The sequence below is a fragment of the Hydra vulgaris genome, chromosome 15 (assembly GCF_038396675.1).
Source record: "Hydra vulgaris chromosome 15, alternate assembly HydraT2T_AEP".
In the NCBI taxonomy this organism is placed as follows: Eukaryota; Metazoa; Cnidaria; class Hydrozoa; order Anthoathecata; family Hydridae; genus Hydra; species Hydra vulgaris.
Window position 1 is genome coordinate 26,038,907 of NC_088934.1, and position 22,114 is coordinate 26,061,020.

Consider the following 22,114-nt stretch of genomic DNA (forward strand, 5'->3'; position numbering starts at 1 on the left):
TGAGTGGCAAGTTTGACCTTCTTAGATAAAAGAGGACCAGGATCTAAGTGTCTATCTGTTAGTTTTGGCACTACAGAGTTTATTTTGTCTAAATTATACAGAGACTGGATGTGTTGCCAAGAAACAATTTCACCATTAATGTCAATGTTATGTCTTCGTAAATTGTTTCTGACACTTTTTACTGAATGTGGGGGATCAAAAATAACATGAATATTTTTATCATTGGAAGGAATAGGAAAGTATGGTAAATTTTTGGAAAACCCAAGCAAACGTAAGGCAGCTATATTAGTAGATCCTTGATCACAAACTACACATCTATTATGTAAACCAGTTTCTTGAACCTTAGAAATGGTTTCACATAGTAAAAAAGTCAAGTCAGCCGTTGATACTGTTGAATTAATATAAAAATAAGCTATTGGTTGTTTGCATTTATTTGCCAAGCCTCTAACCATAATTACAAGAGCCTGATTGAAAAGTTTTCCATTTTTCATACCATAAACCCTGTCAGAATTTCTATCATACTCTAAATGCTGCTTAATGACATTTCATCCATAACAAGACTGACATTACGATCATGTGGATTCATTGCATCAGCACGTAACTTTAATAAAGAAAACAATCGAGTAGAAAACCCTTCTTGAAGATCTAAAAATACGCGGGACAAAAATAAATTTTTGACTCGCAATGTTAATAGTAACCTTTGAAGTTTGTTGAAATTTATTTCATCAGTAGATATTTTGTTCTCTAAATCTAAATTAACAGGTAAACAAACAACTTGCTTTTTTGCTGGAAATGAATGACGTTCAACAAGTGATTTCCTTTTGCAACCAACAAGTGGAGGAGGATTTGGGATGTTAAAAATAGTAGGAATTGCTGATTGTAACAAACGTTTTCCATTATTATTTGTAGAATAATACATTGTATGTTCAAAATGATTACTGCACAAATAAAAGTTTTTGTTTAAAAATACAAAATCTTTTTCGTCTAAATCTTTCCTACGACAGTTGATGACCCACTGTTTACATCTAAAAATTAAACAATAAAAGAATATATTTTAAAACACTACAATAATAATTTTATAAACTTTTGATTTTAAATTGCAAAATATATTTTAAATCCAAAAATGTATATTTTAAATCCCAAAATTTATTTTAAATCCAGAAATATATTATAAATCGCAAAATTTTATTTCAAATTGCAAAATATCTTTCAAATGGCGAAATATATTTTAAATTCAGAAATATATTTTAAATCCAGAAATAAATAAATTTAAAAAATAAAAATTAACAAGCATTTTATCAAATGATAAAATGCTTGTTAACTTTTATTTTTGTTGTGGAAGAAAATATTTATTCAATACTAAGTTCTTTTGTCCACAGTGCGGGGAACGAAGGAGACGATCAGAGGAAGACACATTAGTTCACAACAACTAAACTGAAGAATTGATAAGGAATTACTTTCACAAAGGAATGCAATACAAAAAAATTGTTTTACTGTTAAGTCGCGAACTATGATTTTCAATTTAGTGTTAGTACATTAAAACGTTATTTAAATACAATGGGTTTGAAAAGAAAAAACAGATTATCTGAAAACATTTCGATCCGTCGCATAATAGAAGCAGAGCAAACTTTTACCGGAATTAAAAGTTACCACAGTATATGGCACACATTACGCATAAGTTACGGTATCTCCGTCAACAGAGATGATGTCATGAATATTTTCAGACAATTTAACCCTGAGCAATCCGAAAATAGAAAACATTGCAAACTAAAACGAAGAGTTTATAGTTCCAAAATTCCAAATTTTGTGTGGCATGTCGATGGCTACAATAAATTAAAGCCGTACGGTTTCCCTATTCATGAATGCATAGATGTGTTTTCTCGTAAAATAATTTGGTTAAAACTTTGCCGTACAGATAATGACCCAATTATTACAGCTCATTTTTACCTTAATGTATTAAAAATAGTGTTTTCAGATACTCTAAGAACTGATTGCAGCACAGAAAATGGTATTATTGCAGCAATACACTCTTTTGTGCATAATGATATCAATGCACACAAGTACCGCAGTTCGTAGTCCAACCAAAGAATTGAAAACCTGTGGTCGAACTTTAAAAGTACATATACAACATCTTTTATTGAATATTTTAAAAGAATAGTATTTAATGATGATTTAAAACTTAAGGATCGTTTCCAAATGGAATGCGTTTGGTTTAGTTACTCTGAATTAATACAATTTGAGCTCGATAAAATAAAAGAGGATTGGAATTCCCATAATATTATAAAATCCTGACAAACGAATGTTCACAAAATAATTTTATTTACCAGAGCTCTATGGCTATAAGCAATGTTGAGTAAATACTAATGACGACATTCTTTCTGGTACACTTAGTCAAATAAATATTCACGCTGAAGCCTACAAAATTTTGAATAAGTGCGATATGCGATTTACTAACTACTTTAAAGATGTAATAAACGAAAAAGGCTAAAAATGCTGCCGAAAAACTGGAATGAAGCAATAACAATTTATAACGCAATTATAATTATATAATTATATAAAGCAATATAATCTTGTGTTTTTAGCTATAAATATATTAAAGTACGCGAACAAGCTATATAAATATAGCAACGTCTCTACGCATTTAAATGAGTCCAAAATGGTAACCGTTTTTTACAGCTAATAAAAGTGCTACTTTCATAGCGTTCTCCATATTCATATGAATTAGCAGATTTAATTCAAAACGTACTTTTTACATTTTTTTGAGCTTTTTTTTTAAGTGATTTTTTTAAATTCCATTCATTGTAGAACATAATTAGAACACTTTTTTTAGTTAAATTAGTATATTAGTAGGTCTAATTGATCTCTTTAATAGGATAGATATATTTTATTTACCTAACAACGCCTATAGCAACCGTTTTTCAAAGAGTATTTTAAAATTAGCATCTCAAGAATCAATAAATACATAACAATAATAAAACTGTTTAGTCTTACATGGGTTTTTGATAACTTTGGCTATATTTTAAAAGCCTATCACGATGTGCATTTACTGTAAAGTGATATATAAAGTGACAACAGCAGTGCAGACATTTAAAGTTATATTTTAAATAGAAGTTAAAATTGTAAGTTCTTCACAAAAATGCCAAGATCTACTAAATATATTAAAAAAAGAGTATTTCAAGGTAACCAACATGTTAGGAATCAAAGCATACATAGTTTTAACCAAAACTGTATTGAAAACAAAAAAGGAAGTGCAAGTGAAAAAAAGTTGCAACAAAATGTTGACTTTAACAATGTAGAAAATGAGCTTGATGAGCATAATTACAATATTATAATAAACTTTAAAGTTTTAAAAACAATGTTTAATAATTGTATATGTAAAGAGTGTTGTTCAGATGATGGAAAGCTGTTACTAAAAAACAATTTACAAAACAAAAATGGGTTCTCATACGAGTTACAGTGTGATGCGATACATGTGAATTTATCTCAAAATACGATACATCTCTTCAAAGTTATAAACAAATCTTAACCTCTTCAGGAAAACCTGTTGCAGCTGTAAATTTTAATGCCATTTTAGCTTTTAGAGAACTTGGCAAAGTTTATGAATCTTTGCGTACTTTTGCAGCATTCATGAATATACCACCTCCTATGACGCCGAAAAACTTTAACTATTTGACTAACAAATTCTACAAAGCATATAAGACTGTTGCTATTCAAAGTACTACAAGAGCTGCATTCCAGACCAGAATAAATCTTTGTGTTAATCATAATGAACCTATAAATTGTCAGGTACCTGTTGATGGTACCTGGCAAAAGCGTGGACATCAATCGCTAAATGGTATTGTAACCATAATTTCAAAAGAGAATGGAAAGTGCTTAGATGCCTTTGTTCTTTCAAAAAAATGCAGAGGTTGTTTGTACTGGAAAACAAAAACCCTTAATCCTGGATATCTTCATTGGAGTTTAAATCATGTATGTGATACTAATCATGAAAAATCATCTGGAGCAATGGAATCATATTGGGCGGTGATATTATTTTCTCGATCGTTAATGAAGAATAATTTAAGGTACACTTCATATATTGGGAATGGTGATACCTCTTCATTTACTGATGTTGTTTCCACAAAACCCTTTGGCAATATAAATATTAAGAAACTAGATTGTGTTGGTCACGTTCAAAAATGAATGGAAACTCGTCTTCGTAACTTGCGCCAAAGACAAAAAGGAAAAAAACTCATTGATATTAAACTTGGTCAAATTAGTCTAAGTGGCAAAGGTAACCTTACAGACAAAGCGAAAAATTTGTTTCAAAACTGTTATGGCATGGCCATACAACATAATGTTGACAATCTCTACAATACGCAGAAATCCGTATGGGCTGTGCTTTTTCATAGCTCTGACATTGAGGATGAAAACATCTGCCATCAATTTTGTCCAAGGACAAAAACAAGCTGGTGCTTGTGGCAGTCTGATAAACTAACTTATCAAAAGAAATTGAGCCTTCCATTAGCTATTCACAAAGTTTTAATTCCTATATTTAAAGATCTATCTAATCAAGATTTACTAAAAAAGTGTCTTCATGGTCAAACACAGAATAATGAAAGCTTGAATGGTGTTATTTGGAAAAGATGCCCAAAAGGTATATATGTTAATAAAAGGTCTTTAGAACTATCTTTAAATTCAGCTATTATTTCGTTTAATGATGGTTTTCAAGGAGTTTTAAAAGTGTTTAAAATTTTAGGTGTTAACACTGGGAGGTTTATGATTGATGCATCTAAATTACATGATGCATTACGTATATCAAAAGGAAATTATAAATCCACTAATAAATGCAAAGCTAGAAGGCAAAAATTATAAGGAATTAAAAAAGGGTTCTTAGATAAAGAAGCAGAAGAAGAACCTGTATCATTTTATGAATCTGGAGCTTTTTAAATAAAATTTTATTTTTGTTTTGTGATTTTCTCCACATTAGCTTTTTAGTGAATCAAATAAAGTTAAAAAAAGAAATCTGATAAAATTATTCTTTTTCTTTGAAATTTTCCCAGTTTGTTTAAAATATATTGGAAGAGGACTGGTAGCAGAATACATATTTTTGCTTTTTTTTAAGTTTGTTTTTTTGTCATCAAACAGTGAGACCTTCACGATAAAACAAGGAACCATTATGGCAATGCCTATAACTTTTGAAATATTCCAGTTAAATAGATAAAACTGCTAGGGTACCTGAGTAAACATGTTAGTAGCTGAAATACCAAAGGGCATTAAAAAGGGTCATTTATTTCCTGAGAAATCTCTTTTTTAAAACACACCAAAACAGGGAAAATGTTGAATAAATGAGGCAAATTGTAAGGTTTTTTTTTTTTTTTTAATACTCTTTTTTAGTAAAAAACAACATAAGTAGACTAATTTGAAAACTATAAAGTCAATATTAAAGAAATTCATTTGAATTGGGGTGGACCACCTTAACTGTATGTCGCAAGTGCTAACTGTTGGTAAACATTTGCATTCTTTTCCACTTTTTGTTAACGGACATCCATGAACAAAAACTATAGAAATATCTTTTGGAAGCCCTAATGCGGGAATGGACGGCGAGCCAGTCAAAAACTGCAAAATATCATTTGATGAAGGATCCGCCAGTTCTAGATAATAAAAACACATTATCTACTCATTTGTATTTAAGAGTTTTATAATAAATTTACAGTAAAAAATGGCAATATCGGTATTGAAGCGATACTCAACCACATCAAGAAAAGCTTTGTATGCAGAAATTTCAAATGATTTTTTGTTCCCTCCGGATTGCATATTTTGAAACCCTATACAGGCTCAGAATAGACAGAAATATGAGCAATTTGATTCACTGATTTTGAAAGAGAGGCAAGTGCGTATTTGTTGAAAAATATATTTAATATCTAGGCAGATTAATGAAATAAATTTCATAGTAATGATTAACTAAGTTTATCAATACAAGTTTTGTATTAGGAAATTTATTTTATTTTAGTACTCTTCAGAGTATTTAAAAGGTATCAAAATCTAATTGTACAAGTGAATTTTTACTCGTAAAAATCTCAAAATTTCAATAAGTTTACCTTGATGATGGAGGTTTTATCTGTTGTTAATTAAAAGAAATGGAAAAAAGATTTGTGTTGAAGTAAATTCGAAAAGATTTATAAATGTATTTCTCGTAAAATATGTTCTTGGCCTTGAAGCATGCTCAAATACAAAATTTATATACAGTTGTACGAGACTACATGTAAAGTACTTTTGCCTATAAAGGTTATATGCAGTTTTACCAGACTACTGGTGAAGAACTTTATTTATAAATTGATTTATATGTTAATTATAAAGAGTTGAACATTAGAGTTTTTAAATAAAGAAAATTTTTACTGATTTCAAAACTAGCTTACATGTTCCATGTCAATATATGAGCTCTGAGGAGATTTTGTTTTCGTGTTTTGTTTCAACCATAGTTTTGAGGAGACAGATTTATTTTTTTATTACATAACTCTAATAAAACATCGCCATTCAACACTTTTTGGAAATTGAAAATTTAACTTGAATTTGCATGTGTGCAATTTTGCAAGATTTCTAAATGTGTTTCTTGTCAAATGTAATGTCCATGTTCTATAAAACATGATCAATACAAAGTTTATATGCATATGCAGTCCATACTTACTGGTAAAGTACTTAAATTATGCAAAGTTTAAATTTTAAGCTGAGATGGAGGTTGTTCTAAATAAATCTTGTAACGAAAAACAACTATACTTCAAGATGCATTAATTTATTTTAAGCTGGTTGACCTACAACATCAATATTCTATTATATGCAGTATATTTATATAATAGTATATAAAAGTTATTTATATAATATTAGAAGGAAACACCTAATGTATTATTTTAAGCAAACTAATTGCAGATTAAAATTGATTATAATTGTTAAATTGTTCTTTTAGAGTCCAAAAAATTACCTCAAGATAAAATGATCAGATATAAAAAATAAACTATTTGAAAATTTTTTAAATAAACAAAGTGGCAACACTATTGATACATGAAAACAGAGTTGTTAGTCATTAACTTTTAACACAAAAATTAACTACTTGGCCAAACAACATTTTGGCATGGTTGTTTGTCAAGTAAAATTTGACCTTAGCCTCATAATATTTTGACCTTATTAATTAATCTACATATAAATCTAACATGAATAAAATTTTCTACACATTCTACCTGTATCAATTGCAGGCTCTCCAACAAATGAAAACTTGTATAATTGATTGATTTTATTCTTGTTCCAACTTTTACTAAAAATCTTGGAAGTCTTCAAATTGACGACAAACATTTATCCTGACATCGCCTTCTTGTATATCACTGAGCTGTTTTTTTAAAACTAGAATCTTTTTTTAAGATCATTTATACTCTCAGTATTATTAAAATCTTGTTCTTTTTCACAACTTTACTTAAGTCAATTGAGTCATCAGAATCAATTAAATATACCATTTGCTTTTCTTTATTTTTTAAACAGTTATCTGCATGTTGTTCAAGTACTGAAAAAGGAAACCTTTGATTACATACAGGACAAAGACCGCAGCTGACCAACAACACCAAAATAAGAAAATGACTGATTGTTTTCAATAGATACTTTTTCTGGAAAATTTTCATCTTCAATATAATTATTTGACAAAGTGTTATTATTAAAATCTTCATCGTGAAATTGAAAACAGAAGTTATCTAAAAATTGGTTATGATCTGGGTGTTTTCTACAAGCGATTTTAAAAATCATCTTTGCATTACATTGCTTTGGGATATATAAAGGCAATTTACTTCCTCTCATAATGTTAATTTCATCTTTACCATTTTCTTTCATAATACCAACATTTATCGTAACATTCTCACAAAAACTAATATAAAAAAAAAAATTTCTGCATTTAAAATATATATTTCTTGATTTGAAAGATATTTTTTTGATGAGCTTTCTTGGCTTCCATATAAAGTGGATTTATTTTTTGTTGTTGATAATGTTGTTGCTAACAAATTAGTAATTTAATTACAACAATTTATCTGTAAGTCTTATTTATAACTTACAATTTACTTTTTTTACAATTTACCTAATTTTAAAGTTATATATATATATATATATATATATATATATATATATATATATATATATATATATATATATATATATATATATATATATATATATATATATTATATTATATAAAATACATAATAAGTAAAAGAGTTTTAAATTAATTCAAATTAGTTAAATATTTTATTGATGATTAAATGAATACTTTAATTTATATAAATTTATATATTTGTTCAAAATGATGATTGGAAAATCTATATTTATTTAGATAAAACGATCAATGAAAGTATTTATGATTGATATTTGGCATTAAAAGATACATCTTATGATACAATATATTGTAGATGTTGCGTGGATTTCAATGTTAAACTGTTTTGCTGCAAGAAAGCTTTAGCCAAAGATGAATAGATTAGTTGACACTACCAGAAAATTAAAGAAACAAAAAATTTTTATTAAAAGTTGTTAGGTGTAGCCTTTTTTCTACTTGTGGAAAATTTAACTCAAAATACAGTGAATGCATCTGAAATTCCTAAAGAAACAATAATAATAAGTGAAAAAAGAAAAGAAAATTTGAAAAAGAAAAATAGAATCTATGATTTAAAAATGAATTATTTTACACATCTAATAGATTTTAAAGATATGCAATAAAGAAGAGCCATTAAAAGCAAAAGTGCTCCTTTCTCAACTAAATTTTTAACGCATCTTAGGTATCAAATGTGATAAAAAACTTTTTTGTAAAACAAAGGTAGGTGGAAGCAAAAGAATAAACTTGTCTTTGTAGGAACTATATTAAAATCTCCTGATTGTCTTTCAAACAAGTATAACACCAAACAAACATTCTTTAATTAATATAAGTAGTAGTTTAAAGACTCATATACACGTGATCCAGCTGTTGAGTGCAAAAAAACATATAATAATAGACCAAGGTTATGCGCAGAATTCAAGTCAATAAGAAAATATACTTGTAGATATATATATGAAAGCCGAAAACAAAAATACATAAAAATAAAGAATGAAAACTTTTAATTCTTTAATTTAATTTTTTTTTTTTTGAAGGCCAAATCAAACATGGCTAGGGCCAAAATTTTAAAGGCTAAGGCCAACAGTTTCAAGGCCAAGGCCAAAGGGTTTGGTCTTAAGGTGAGGCCAAGGACTAACAACTCTGAATTAACCTGATGAAGTATGGTAATTTCTTTTATTAATTGATTTTGAAAAAGGTGATCTTATTCTTTGTAGCTAGGATTGTGAGATTAATTGATTTTGAAAAAGGTGATCTTATTCTTTGTAGCTAGGATTGTGAGATAATTTTATTTAATAAAAATTTAGAATTGTGTTGTAGTATGTATTTATCTTATTTCTTTTATTATTATATTTGTTTTTACTGCATTTGAATACAGTGGTTTTTATCTTTATAAATGATATGAATCGTATTTGATATGTTTATATGTACCAATATTGTTTAATTTAAAGATATTTATATTATATATCAATATTTTTATCTCTATGCTTAACTGCACATAATTATAAATATTAAAATTAAAATAACAAAAAAAAAGCTTTATGTAATTACTAATTTTTTTACATAAACTGCCTATCAAGTAAAGAAAAGAATCCAGAAATGGAGGGCTAACCTTAAGCAACATGACAGCTCGCTGATGGAGTGCAAAGTCCTATGGCTTACCTTCTCGTTGGTGCACTTCGTTAAGTAAGTTAGACAATTTTGTCTAATTTATGAACGGAATAGCCAAGGCAAGTTTTGTGGCGGTCTAATTTTTTAAGATTACAATAAAAACTTAGAGAAACATTCAAAGCTGCCTGCAAACTTTTTTTAACAGTAGATTACTTTTATTTTAGGGTAGCCTACTCTGAAGTTTGAACTACAGTTCGATAACAAAAACCTTTTTTTCGATTTACCGCGAAGTTTTGAATGAATTTCGAAAATTAAAATTTCTGAGTTCAAATAATTTGCATCATATAAACAAGTTTGGTTACGTTAATAGTAAGATATTTGTTTTCGAAAACAAAAAAAGATTTAATACATCTTTTGCAACTTGAAATAGAAGATAATCCATAAAGGTATTCTGTTGACTAAATCTGGTAATTTATGTACACAATCAAATAAAACAATTCAACAAGTTTTTCATTCATTGTTTTTAAAAAAATTCAAAACCCTAAAATTCTAAATTAAAATTATAAAATAAAACCCTATTAAAAAAAAGAAAAACTTTTATATTATCATAGGTGGGGAAAATATTAAATTAGTCTAAGCGGTTAAGTTTTGTTACGCTTTACGGTTACGGTTGTTACGGTTAAGACTCTAAGCGGTTAAGTTTTGTTACGCTTTACGGTTACGGTTGTTACGGTTAAGACTCTAAGCGGTTAAGTTTTGTTACGCTTAACGTAAAATCTAACCATCTAAAGTCGAGTTAAAAAAGTTTAAAACATTCTACTGTTAAAAAAAATTATATTTATAAATGATTCAAATAATTTTGATTTACGATTTTATTTCTAATATATCTTTATTAAAAGTTTGTTAACGCAAAAAAATTTTTACGCAAGAAAAAATTTTTAAAGATTTTTAAAATTTATTTTTAAAGATAAGATTTAGAAAATATTTCATAATAAGTCTATGAATTAAAAATATTAAAACACGTATATCTTTGGAACTAAACAAGCTACAGAGGTGGTTGAAACCTTTTTGGAAATGAAATATATTAAGGAACGCAATACAATTAAAATAAAAAAGATTTACATTTGCTATAAAAGTTGCCTTAACTCCCTATTCTAAGATAAGTGCCATTACGCTAAATGTCTGCTAGGTTATTATACGGAAACCCTAACAAAAATCAATCAAACAATTTAACATAAGTTTAATAAAGGTAACAAAACTGTTTTTATATTAAGTTTGTTTTTATTATAAGAATGATTTTTTATATAAGAAACAACTACAAATAAGATAAACTTTCATTAAGTATGACTTTATAGTTTATAGTATAGCGTCATAGTTAGTTTTTATGTATACTACGCCATTAAATACAATGAACATTTAAAGTAAGTTTTGCTGCTGTTTTTTTCGCAGCCATCGTGCTACCATTTTTTGCATAGCACACATAATAAGTGTTGAAGCAAATGAATATTGTCTCCTATGCATGAATATTTAGCACATATTGTCCAATTGGTGTATATTTGACATCACCATGTCAAATATACCTATATTCTTTGTTATACAAATGTTTACTTTTAACTTGTTTTGAGTTTTTACAATAAGATTTAATATTTGCTTCTCGAATACTTTTTTTTGGTTAAACGTAATTAAGATCTCTCCAAGACTGTAGATATACCTTATAAACTTTCTTGCTTCTGCTATAGGCACATATTCTTTTTGACCTTTTATTATTTGATAAGCCCACAAAATAACATAAACACCGCTTTGATGTTAAGGGTTCATTTTCATTCAGCAACGATTCATTTAACTCTTCAGCTGAGGGAACCAGTTGTGGCAAATTTTTAAAATCCGCTATAAAAGTTTTAACTGTTTTTTCTTCTAGGCTTTTATTGTTTTTATCATCTATGCTACTCAAATTCTCGGTAAAAATTTTCATGCTTGTGTTTTTCATAAATACTACTTAAATTCTCGGTCAAAACTTTGTACAACTTAATCGGTTTATTGTTTTTGAATTTATCTAAAGTTGCCAAGAAAGTAAAAGTATTTTCCGCCGTCTTAAACTTTGATTTGTTTGGTGTCGAATGTTTTCGAGGCAAATGTTTAGATATTTCTAAAGAATTCTCAGCAGCTATAATACTTAGTTCTCTGTCTTTTAGTCTTGGTTTTTTTCTGCCACCTCTAGTTTCATGGTTGTTGTTTTTTCTTAATTTGCTTAAGCGGTTTTTGGCTTTGATATATCTTTGGGTGCGTTTGGTAATGATTTTACTGATATTATTTGATAACAGTTTTTTCTAACAGGGCATGTACAATCCTTTGCCGTTATAATTTACAAGGGCATGTACTTATCCTTTGCCGTTATAATTTACAAGATGTTTTTTGCCATCAATTGCGTTTTTTACTGTATAACAACCATTTTTCGGTTATACGCAGCTAAACCTTTTTCAGAACAATTGATGCCAACGTGTAGGCAGACTGTCAGAATGATTTACTAATGTCAATCTGAATTAATGTTTGAATCGGTTTCATTTGATTTTTAGTTATACTTTCTAAGATATCATCTAATGGAGTAAATTCTAAATCACTTATTTCTAATAACTTTTTGGTAAGATTTTGGTAAACCATTTTGAAGTTTCCTCGATTTTTGTAGCCTCGATTAAGTTCGTTAAGAAAATTAATTTGAAATTTATATAACGACACTACCATAGAATCTAATGGAAGCTCTTTATATTTTTGATGGTCTTTAATCATTCTATTTAAACGTTCTGCAATAACATTTGTTGGATTTAAATCATTGAAAGCTGAAAATCTGTGATATATTGATTTACTGCAATGCATTTTAATACCATTTTTCAAATGTTTGTCAAAATATTTAAGAAAAATGGCTGACCATTTCAATTTCAAAGTTGGTCTAAGTTATTACTTTCACATAGTTCCTCAACATTTGTTATATATACTTTATAATCAGCTTTATAACCTTTTACTGTGCTGATATACCTTTTTTCCTCTTGAAGAATATGATTTCTGCAAAATATATGTTCGATGAAATATTTGAGTTTCTCATTATTGAATTTACGATGGATTTTTTGCGATCTATTTAAATTGGAATTTTCTTTCCAAAATTATCCAGTAACAAAAGACGATATATAAAATTTGACCGAACCATATCGTGTGTTATTTCATGCTTTCTATCGTGTATTACAAACATCACCGGAAATATTGGTTCTTTTACAAAATCAGTGTTTCTCATAACTAAAATTGAAGCATAAAAATCCCCTAAATTAAAAGTTGTATCATAAGATAACATTTGTTTTAAGGACGAATTGGCACTTCTTTCTTTTATCAGTTTATTAGCGAGCTCCAAAGCTTTTAGATGAGTTATAATTAACATCAAGTCACAATGAATAACAAAGTAAAAAATAAAATCATATAAATCTTGATTAGCTAGCTCTTTGACTCCGTAAATTTCATTATTTGTAGTTCTTCGTTTTTTCACTTCGTTGTATTAGATATTTTCGGTTTGCTTAGTGTTGCGTGGTGAAACCGATGCTTCAGCATCAATTGTTGTTTCCGTGAGGAAGTGAAGCTGAAGCGTATTGATCTCCAAAATAGTAAACTATCACAAAAGGCATGTTGCTTACAAAAACTTGTTTTTGAAAACCATTGTTGTATTTATTTGTTTTGCCAATTTGATTTTTATAATAAGTTTTTGTTATACCAAACTGTTGGTTTTTTAGTCTCTCAGTGTTTCGAAATTGATAATGATCGCACAAATAATCATCATCATGTTCAATTTTCTTTTTTTAGGTGTAAATTTCTGCTGCGTGAGGTTTGATTGGCGCTAATTCAATGATATCGCAATTTAAACTGTCAGTTCTTATTTTGTCAAATATTTGTATAACAAACCGAAAATTAAGTGGCTGATTTATTTTATATTATATAAAATTTTTTACTTTCTCTGTACGAACGAAGTTTTCTTCAACATTAGTTGTCATTTTCTTTAGATTTACACCGTTTCTAAATTAAAAACTCAACCAAATTCCTCAGAAATAAAATGATTAAAAATGATGTTTTCAGAAAGAAGCGACTTATTTTTTAAGCAAACCTATTACAAGACTGAATAGGCGCCAAATTTAAGCGCACTGATTTTAACTAGAGGTATACCGGGTATTTTTTACCGGATAGTGAACTTTTCTCAAGTTCTATAAGTGCTTATGAAGTAAAAACAAGTTTCACTATTCTATATTAAATAGTGTTCAAGATTTAAAAAAATAAAATCAATAAAAAACAGGTATAACACAGGTATATGGGTTAATAATGTATAAAGAAAAATCGTTTTTTGTAGCCAAATTTTTTTTAATTATTTTTTTCTATACTTTGTCAGCACATATACCATGTCATACAGTTTTGTACTGATTTTTTAAAGTAAGATCTTGAATACTATTTATTGCAAACTGGCAAGACTTGTTTTTTCTTCATAAACACTTATAGAACTTTAGAAAAGTTCACTATCTGGCATATCCGGCAAAAATATCCCGTACACGTCTAATTTTAACCATTTTTTGTTTTGTTACGTTAAGTTTTTGTAAGACAATGACTTTAGAAAAAATATTTTCAGATAATGAATTTTTATGAATGAAAAGCTTTGTTATTCGAAAAAAGGGTTTTGTCTTACGAGCCTCTAACTTATATAGAAAAATGCGTATATAGTTGTTTTGTTTACTCAAAACAAAACTTCGAATTTTTCAAGTATATAGGACATTGCAGTACTTCTATTTAACAAATTAACTTTATAATAGGAAACACTTTTTCTCGATTATATATAAAAATGACATTATAAAATTTGAGATCATTTTGAGCCGTCATTTTCACGTATAATTGAGAAAAAGTGACACAGCTGTTACCTAACGTTATACATGGGCACCGGGTTTTTGTTTTTTGATGTTTTAGATTGGACACTTTTACACATTATGCAAAATCCAAACTTAAGTATGTTTATACCTAAGCACTATGTCACAAAATGAATTTTGATTTGAAACTATTTTCCCGAAAAAAAACTCCGGGGTATGATAGTATAAGTAGGTATGAGTACATTAGAGTTAGTTTTGAAATCTTTCATCATCGCCCGTGAAAGAAAAATTGATTTGAAAATTTTTTTTGTGGCCTATTGACAAGATAATTAATCAAATCAAATCAAACATTTTTTACATAAAAATTGTATATTTTTGTCACATAAGTTACTAACAAAGATAAGTATATTGTTTAAGTAAGAGTTATTAGGCTCTTTATTAATTCTAAAAATCCAGGAATATTGTTTAAGTAAGAGTTGCTAGGCTCTTTATTAATTCTGAAAATCCAGGAAAAATCTGCAAACAGTTTCATTGTGCCTTTTAAGCAAAATACAAGTGCAAAACTATTTAAAGTGTCGAATCAAGCAAAAACTCATGATGACAATAGAAAACTGTCTGTTTTCTCTGTTTGAAAAAAGCTAACAGGTAACTGACTGACTTAATGATTTAATGCTGACAAGACATTTTTGGTTAAGCTATCAACTTTGAAGATCAAAGAGTCCCAATTAGTATCTGCGAAAATTGTAGAGTAGGCCTTAGAATAAGAGACAATGGTGAAGACGTTCAACTTCCTTCACTGCTTGACTACAAAAACATAAAGATTCGTTCTGCAACAAGAGAATCATCATATGATTACATGATTTGTTATGTGGGAAAAGCCAAGTTTGGAAGCCCTTAGCTGAGTGGAACAACAAATACAACCAGTCAGCCGAAAAAACAGCCAGTTGTTGAGAAACGTTGTTCAGCATGCTTTTCTTTGATTGGAAGAGGGATTATATATAATTATACAAAAGGAATGCTTTGACAGAACTTGCTTGAAGTTGCAGAAAAAGATACAAAAGAAGCAGAAAGAGGAGCTGCTTTTATATTAGCTAACAAGGTTCCTCAACCCCATGGCACGTCTTAGTCAAGAAATAGGAAGGTATCTTCCAGTTGCTCCAGGTAAAAAATATTTTTGTTTTGTCATACATGCTTAATATGCTCTTGTTTAAGTGACTCTTTTATTAAAACAAGAAAATTTTATAATCTGAGAAAGTGTGTTTTAATGATGTAAACTTTTTTCCAGGACCATCGAGACAAAGAGAACTTTTTCCTGCAGCTCTATCCACCTTGACTGCTCAACAACTTCTACAAGTTCAAAACTAGACTGAGCTTTCCAACAGAGGAATGAACAAGATTGCCTCAACACTTAACAAAGTAGCTCCCCAGCAAATAGTTGAAAAAAACTTCAGTGAAAAATTTGAGTCTCTTGGAAAGTATATTTCTGACATGTTTGTTGCCTCAGAAATTTCAGACACATCCAAAAGTCTTAGCCAAGAATCCAAACATTTATTGGTGTACTGAAAAGATGTTGAAGCTCTAAAAAACACTTCAGATCAGACCAGAGGTCCTCAGTCAAATAAACTTATTATGGTGGGAATTGATGGTGGAGGGGGTTTCTTCCTGAAAGTATCTCTTGGGGTCTTAACTTAGAACCAAATGCTTCTCCCCCGACTAAGACTCTTTAACCTCTCACTCAGGAGTGAGGTATCAACTTCAGGTGACAATCGCAGAAAACTTCTCTGAAAATTATGAAAATGTAAAGCAGATCATGGATAAATTAAGCCTTGAGAGATTGCTTTTTTTGTTGTCATGTGACACAAAGCTTGAAAACATTTTTTCGGTTCGCAGTCTCGCTCAAATGCTCACCCTTGTACCTGGTGCGACATTTGACATTATGGTGTGAGTCAAAGAATCGTTATCAGAGTGGTGAGCTTCAAAAAATTGGCTTCATTCAAACTTATTATACAGGCTTCCAAGCAGCAGGTGGCAAAACAAAAAAAGCTATGGACTTTTAGAATGTTGTGCATGAGCCAGTTATTAGTTTATCTGAAGGAACACTCAACTTTGACTTTTTTCCACTCATGAAACTTCACTTGCTTCTTGGTGATGTTAACCACCTCTTTAAGAGTCTGTGTCTGCAGGGGGAAAATACACCAGATTGGCCAAAAATGATGAACATTCAACAACAACCTTTTCACAAAGAGCAATTTGCAGGCAATGAGCGCAGAAAGCTTTTACGAAATGTTGACTTGCTGCAACAACTTACGGAAAGCATACTTGCTTTTTAGCAATTCCATTCATTGACACACTCAGAAAGCTTTATGCAGTTGTTCATGCTTTCTTTGGAAATGTTTTCCAAGACAACCATTGCATACTCTTTGAAGAGGATTCCTACCTTAAGCTTCCAAACACGAGTGTCATTCCCAAAGCTCATGTTGTCTTTTTTCATATGACACAGTTTATTGATTGCTACACCAACTCACTGGGAATCAATCACTTCATCATGACTTCAACCATCACGTCTATTAAATGTTTACAAGACTACTCATTTTTAAGGTTAATTAATATTAGATTAGGTGACTTAGGTTAGTCAATATTTTAAACCTTTAACCAAACTCTAATGAACGTATAAATTACTAGGTTTGTAATGTATGCTTTAATCCTTTTTAAAAATAAGTCTAATAAACGTTTACAATATTGACTTATGTAAGGCAATATTCTAAGCATTTAATCAATGTATACATTAAAAAGTTTGAACTGTTGATCTAAATCAACCGTCATGTCATGATCGCTTAACATTTTGCCAATTTTTTGACCTATTCTAGAGCTTCTGTGTTTACTGGATAGGAGGTATTATTTAAAAACAAATTTGATGAAGCATCTAGCTTAAATACAAGCAGAAATATTTAGATATAGGCTTGCAGAAGGATTTGAAGAATACCGAAACTATTTTCCAGATAGTCTCCATTTATACTTGCTGTAAACAAACAGACAGGTTCCATTAATATTTGCTGTAAACAATGAAATAGCATGATTGAACAAAGTTACCCATTTTTTTCATTATGCAGGGCTTTTACCAAACAATTTTAGGTTTTTTTCAAAATACTCATTTTCTAATGATTAATGTCAAAATTCTAGTTAAACTCCATTTACCACTTTGATTATTCACTTTGGTTTGTGTAACGCTTTGATTTGTATAACACTTTGGTTTGTATAACACTTTGTAAAGTCTTAGAGTCATTTGTACACATCATTATTATTGCTTTTAAATACATAAGTATGAAAAAATAACAATTAAAATCCATGTAAGTGTATATATGGGCTTATGAAATACTTTTAAAAATGATCCAGCACAGTTTGGTTTCCTGGAGTTATCTTGTTATGGTTGTTTATTTTAATAATAGTAGTTTTCTACTTATTATTAAAATAAACATTTGAACAATCTGACCAGTCCTAACATATGATAACTAAATAGCAGTCCTAACATGTGATAACTAAAAACCAGTCCTTATGTGTGATAACTAAAAATCTGGGCAAAAATCGGTTAAATATAAAAATATGAAGGATTGATTTAATTTCACTTTTATTTCATTACAAATTTAATTCTTTACATGTATTAATCTTTTTTGAATCTAGTTATTAACTTTTTTGAATCTAGTTTTTATTGCCTTTTTTTTATTAAAATTAAAAAAAGCAAAAAATAACGAACATTTCCATAAAAGGCAATTTTAGTAATGCATTTTTGGATTTGCATCCAGATGAAAGTAAATACTTTATTGTAAATCGTATTCGAATGGAGAGAATACCAAAATCTCCTAGATATAATATACTATCTAGAAAGAAGAACAACATAGGATCAAACAGAAAAGTTGAAAATTGTCACAAAGCAAAATAGTAATATATAAATCAGATAGTGTCTCTTTAAAAAACCGATTGATCAAAATGATGGTATTTCATCGCGTGGTCTTGCAAAACGATTGAATGTATCAAAACAGTTCTTATGCAAAATTATTAATAAAAAACTGCGTTGTTATAAAAAGCACCAAAAGATGCAAAAAATGTTCGTTCAAACTGTAGAATGGTTTTGATTTTTTGGAAAAAAATAGTTCTTATTGATGATGAGTCGTATTTTTATTTAAGCGATACCAGTAGTTCTGGAAACGTTGGACTTTATTTTTCTGACATAAATGCAACATCAAATGATGTAATATTACAAAGATCTGACAAGTTCGAGCTAAAATTACTCGTCTGGATTTCATCCTCGACAAATAGAGTCTCTCAGAATTATACTGTTCTCTCTGGCTATGTAGTCAATGAAAATCATTATATTTCAAAATGTCTCTTCAGGTTAAAGAAATTTATGGAAAAACATCATATAAAATAACAATATCTATTTCTAATCTCGCTTCGTTACCTTATTTTCGTAATTTATCTACATTGCTATCCAAAAATATAAAACCCAAAAGTATTGAATTTAACCAAAAGAGAATAGCATAGCTAATGTGCCAAAAATTACAACCGATTGAAAATTTTTGGTTTAAACTTAAAAGATTGGTGTGAAATAAAAACTGGCAAGCTGAAAATTTAATGTGTTTATTGGCTAGCTACGGTAACATTTGCGAGAGTGAATATGGCATTACTTGGCATTCTCAACTTATATTTTTACTTTGTTTATTATTTTTTTGTTTTATACTTTTAAATTAATAAAAATGATCATTTTGTTAAAAAATTATACAATTTTGTTCAGATTTTTAGTTATCGCATGTTACCTGCTTTTTTCCTTGCAATGGTCTTAGCGATTTACTCGGTAGCCAATTTTTATATTAAATTGACTACTGAGTAAATGGAAACTAAAATTAAAATTTTAAAATTACATTTAAAATTATTAAAACTATTAGTTTAATAAAACAAAAAACATAAATATAGTTGCTCAGTTTGATAAAATTAAAATACTTATTATAAGACTCAGACCCACTTCCAAAATGGCTCCACTTGTCCCCATTGTAACTGTATCATGTCCGTAGCAACATTTTTTTTTTTAAAAAAACTGACATTTATGCATCAATTGGAAACTCATTAAAAATACAACAAAAAATATTTAAGAACACTGTATGTTAACCTTAATAAAAATTTCAAAAATAAGTTTTCAGAATAGTTTTAAAATATTTAATTTTAATATTTAATAATGGTTAAAAACACAATGTTAATCAAAAGTTTTTCCCCTGAAATTTTACATAATTCAACCCTACTCACATGGATTAAGAAATTATGCGTTCTTATACAATGATTGTGTCCAGTAATACGAAGCCAGGTATACAGCTTTATAGGTATGCAGTTGCGAAGCATTTTGCGAAAGGGATATAGCGTCTCGTAAACGTTCTTTTATTTGAAAATAGGTCTTTTCTGCATTTAGTTACACAACTGTATTAAGAACTTTTTTTTGTTTGTTTGTTTGTTTTTGTTCATTTATTAGATTAAAAAAAAAAACAGATTCGTTTTAAATATGAAATACAGAAATATGATAAAAATTTACATGATCAATATTAAAAAATAAAAGAACGCGGGGACTCGTAGAAGACCGTAATGTTTTGTCGTTGAGAACCGCTAAAAAGTTTACGTGTTAAAATTTTGTATAATAAAATATTCTCAAAATAAATAAGGAAATTAAAAATTAAAAATCAAGAAATAAAAGAACTGAAGCTACTAGTAGATAAAAGAATTATAACTAATTAATTAAATTACTTTAACAAATAAAAATTAAATTAAAACATTAACAATGATTTAAAAAATTCCGTTATAAATATAAAGATACGTTGTGCGGTTTTATAATTACAAAAAGTGTTAAATAATAATTAATAAATTGTTAAATTTGAAAAGAAATTAAAAGAAAATAAACCATCTATTAAAAAAATGAATTTTTGCTTGAAAGTGAGATAAACTATTAAGAAAAATCAAAGTTTTTAAAAATTATTATATTACAAAGAAAAGCTTCCTGAAAATTAGTTTGATAAGCTGATTGACGAATGTCGTTATCATTTCGTAAGTAGTATTTAGTTTTTTCTTTTTTGGTATACAAATTATGAAAAGGTACAGGGGGTAGATTGTTTTTACATTTAAACATAAAGCAAATAACATTAAAAATATCAAGGTCCTATATATTTAAAACTTTCATTTCAATTAAAAGAGACTTGACTTAGAACTTGAAGGATCATATAATAGCGCAACAAATCTTTCAATTAAGTGGAAAATATTGATATATCATCCTTCGAGGGACTCAAAGAAGATGAAAATGACAATACGTCATCGCAATCTTTTCATAGAGCCCCTTTATAAATCTTCAATAGAATATAGATATTAAATTAAAAAACCCTAATGGGCATAAAACTGCTGCGCTAATCAGTAAATCAAAAAAAGATCAAATAAAATAAATACTAAAATAGTTAAAATTACTTGGTGATCCCTTTAAGCACAATTGATTCTCAAATTTTAAAAATTTCCTTTTTTATTAGAAACTTAAATGAACTTAATGATTTTGCCATACATTTGAATACTTTTTGATAACTATTCCACATATTTGGTCCTCGATATGCAATGCTATATTCAGCATATTTATTAAAGTTTTGAGGCAGTTTATATGAGTTACTAATATTTGCTCTTAGATAATAGTTTTCATTTATGTTTATTTTAAACTTGTTATTAAAGTTTGCAGGAGAGAGATTATTATTATTGAATCGATACATAAAAATTAAATGCTGATAGATATTTATTTCATAAACATCCATCATTTTCATATCTTTCATTATAGGTTTGGCATGTTCACGCTTTTTTTTTTTTTATTATTTTTTTTATACAACTTCAATATATTTACACAATTTAAATACAACTTCAATATATTTACACATCGTTACGTTACAATTACATAATATAATATAATGCAACGTAAAAAATAAAATTATGTATAACATAATATTACCACGTATCATAATAAAAAGTGGTTCAACAAATATAACTATTTTATTTAACTCTTTTTTGGAAAAAATATATCATCTATACCCAACACGATTTTCAGAAAACAATTATGTTCAACCTAAAACCTATTACTCTGTTACTAAGTTCTCAATTGCTAACAGAGGTCCTAAACTATCGAACATGCTATTAAATAATGAGTTAATAACTATTTCTTCTATTAAACAATTTAAAAACAAACTTTAGCAAAAGCTTTTAATAAATGACAACGAATTAAAATTTTTTTGAAGCCTTTGATTAGGAGTAATCACGTTTGTCTATTTCTTTATAAATATGGTTTAAATATATATTCTATATACAGTTCAATTTGTAATTATGACGTTGTTTTTTATCTGATATAATAAACTTTACATATATAAAAGACACATTATGATACTAAAAATGTTTTTAAAAAATGTTTTTTTTTTTTGTTTTTTTTTTTGTTTGTTTGTTTGTTGTTCGTGTATTATCTGTTATT

At 28.2% G+C, this 22,114-nt stretch overlaps 1 protein-coding gene across 1 annotated transcript; it reads left to right on the forward strand.

The window, feature by feature from the left end:
• The first annotated feature begins 2,946 nt into the window (after window positions 1-2,946).
• LOC136092192 (uncharacterized) lies at window positions 2,947-9,403 on the forward strand. Its single transcript, XM_065819940.1, has 2 exons — window positions 2,947-4,636; window positions 8,345-9,403. The coding sequence occupies exons 1-2, from the start codon at window positions 4,183-4,185 to the stop codon at window positions 8,374-8,376; spliced, it is 486 nt and encodes a 161-aa protein (XP_065676012.1). The 5' UTR covers window positions 2,947-4,182; the 3' UTR covers window positions 8,377-9,403.
• Window positions 9,404-22,114: the final 12,711 nt, after the last annotated feature.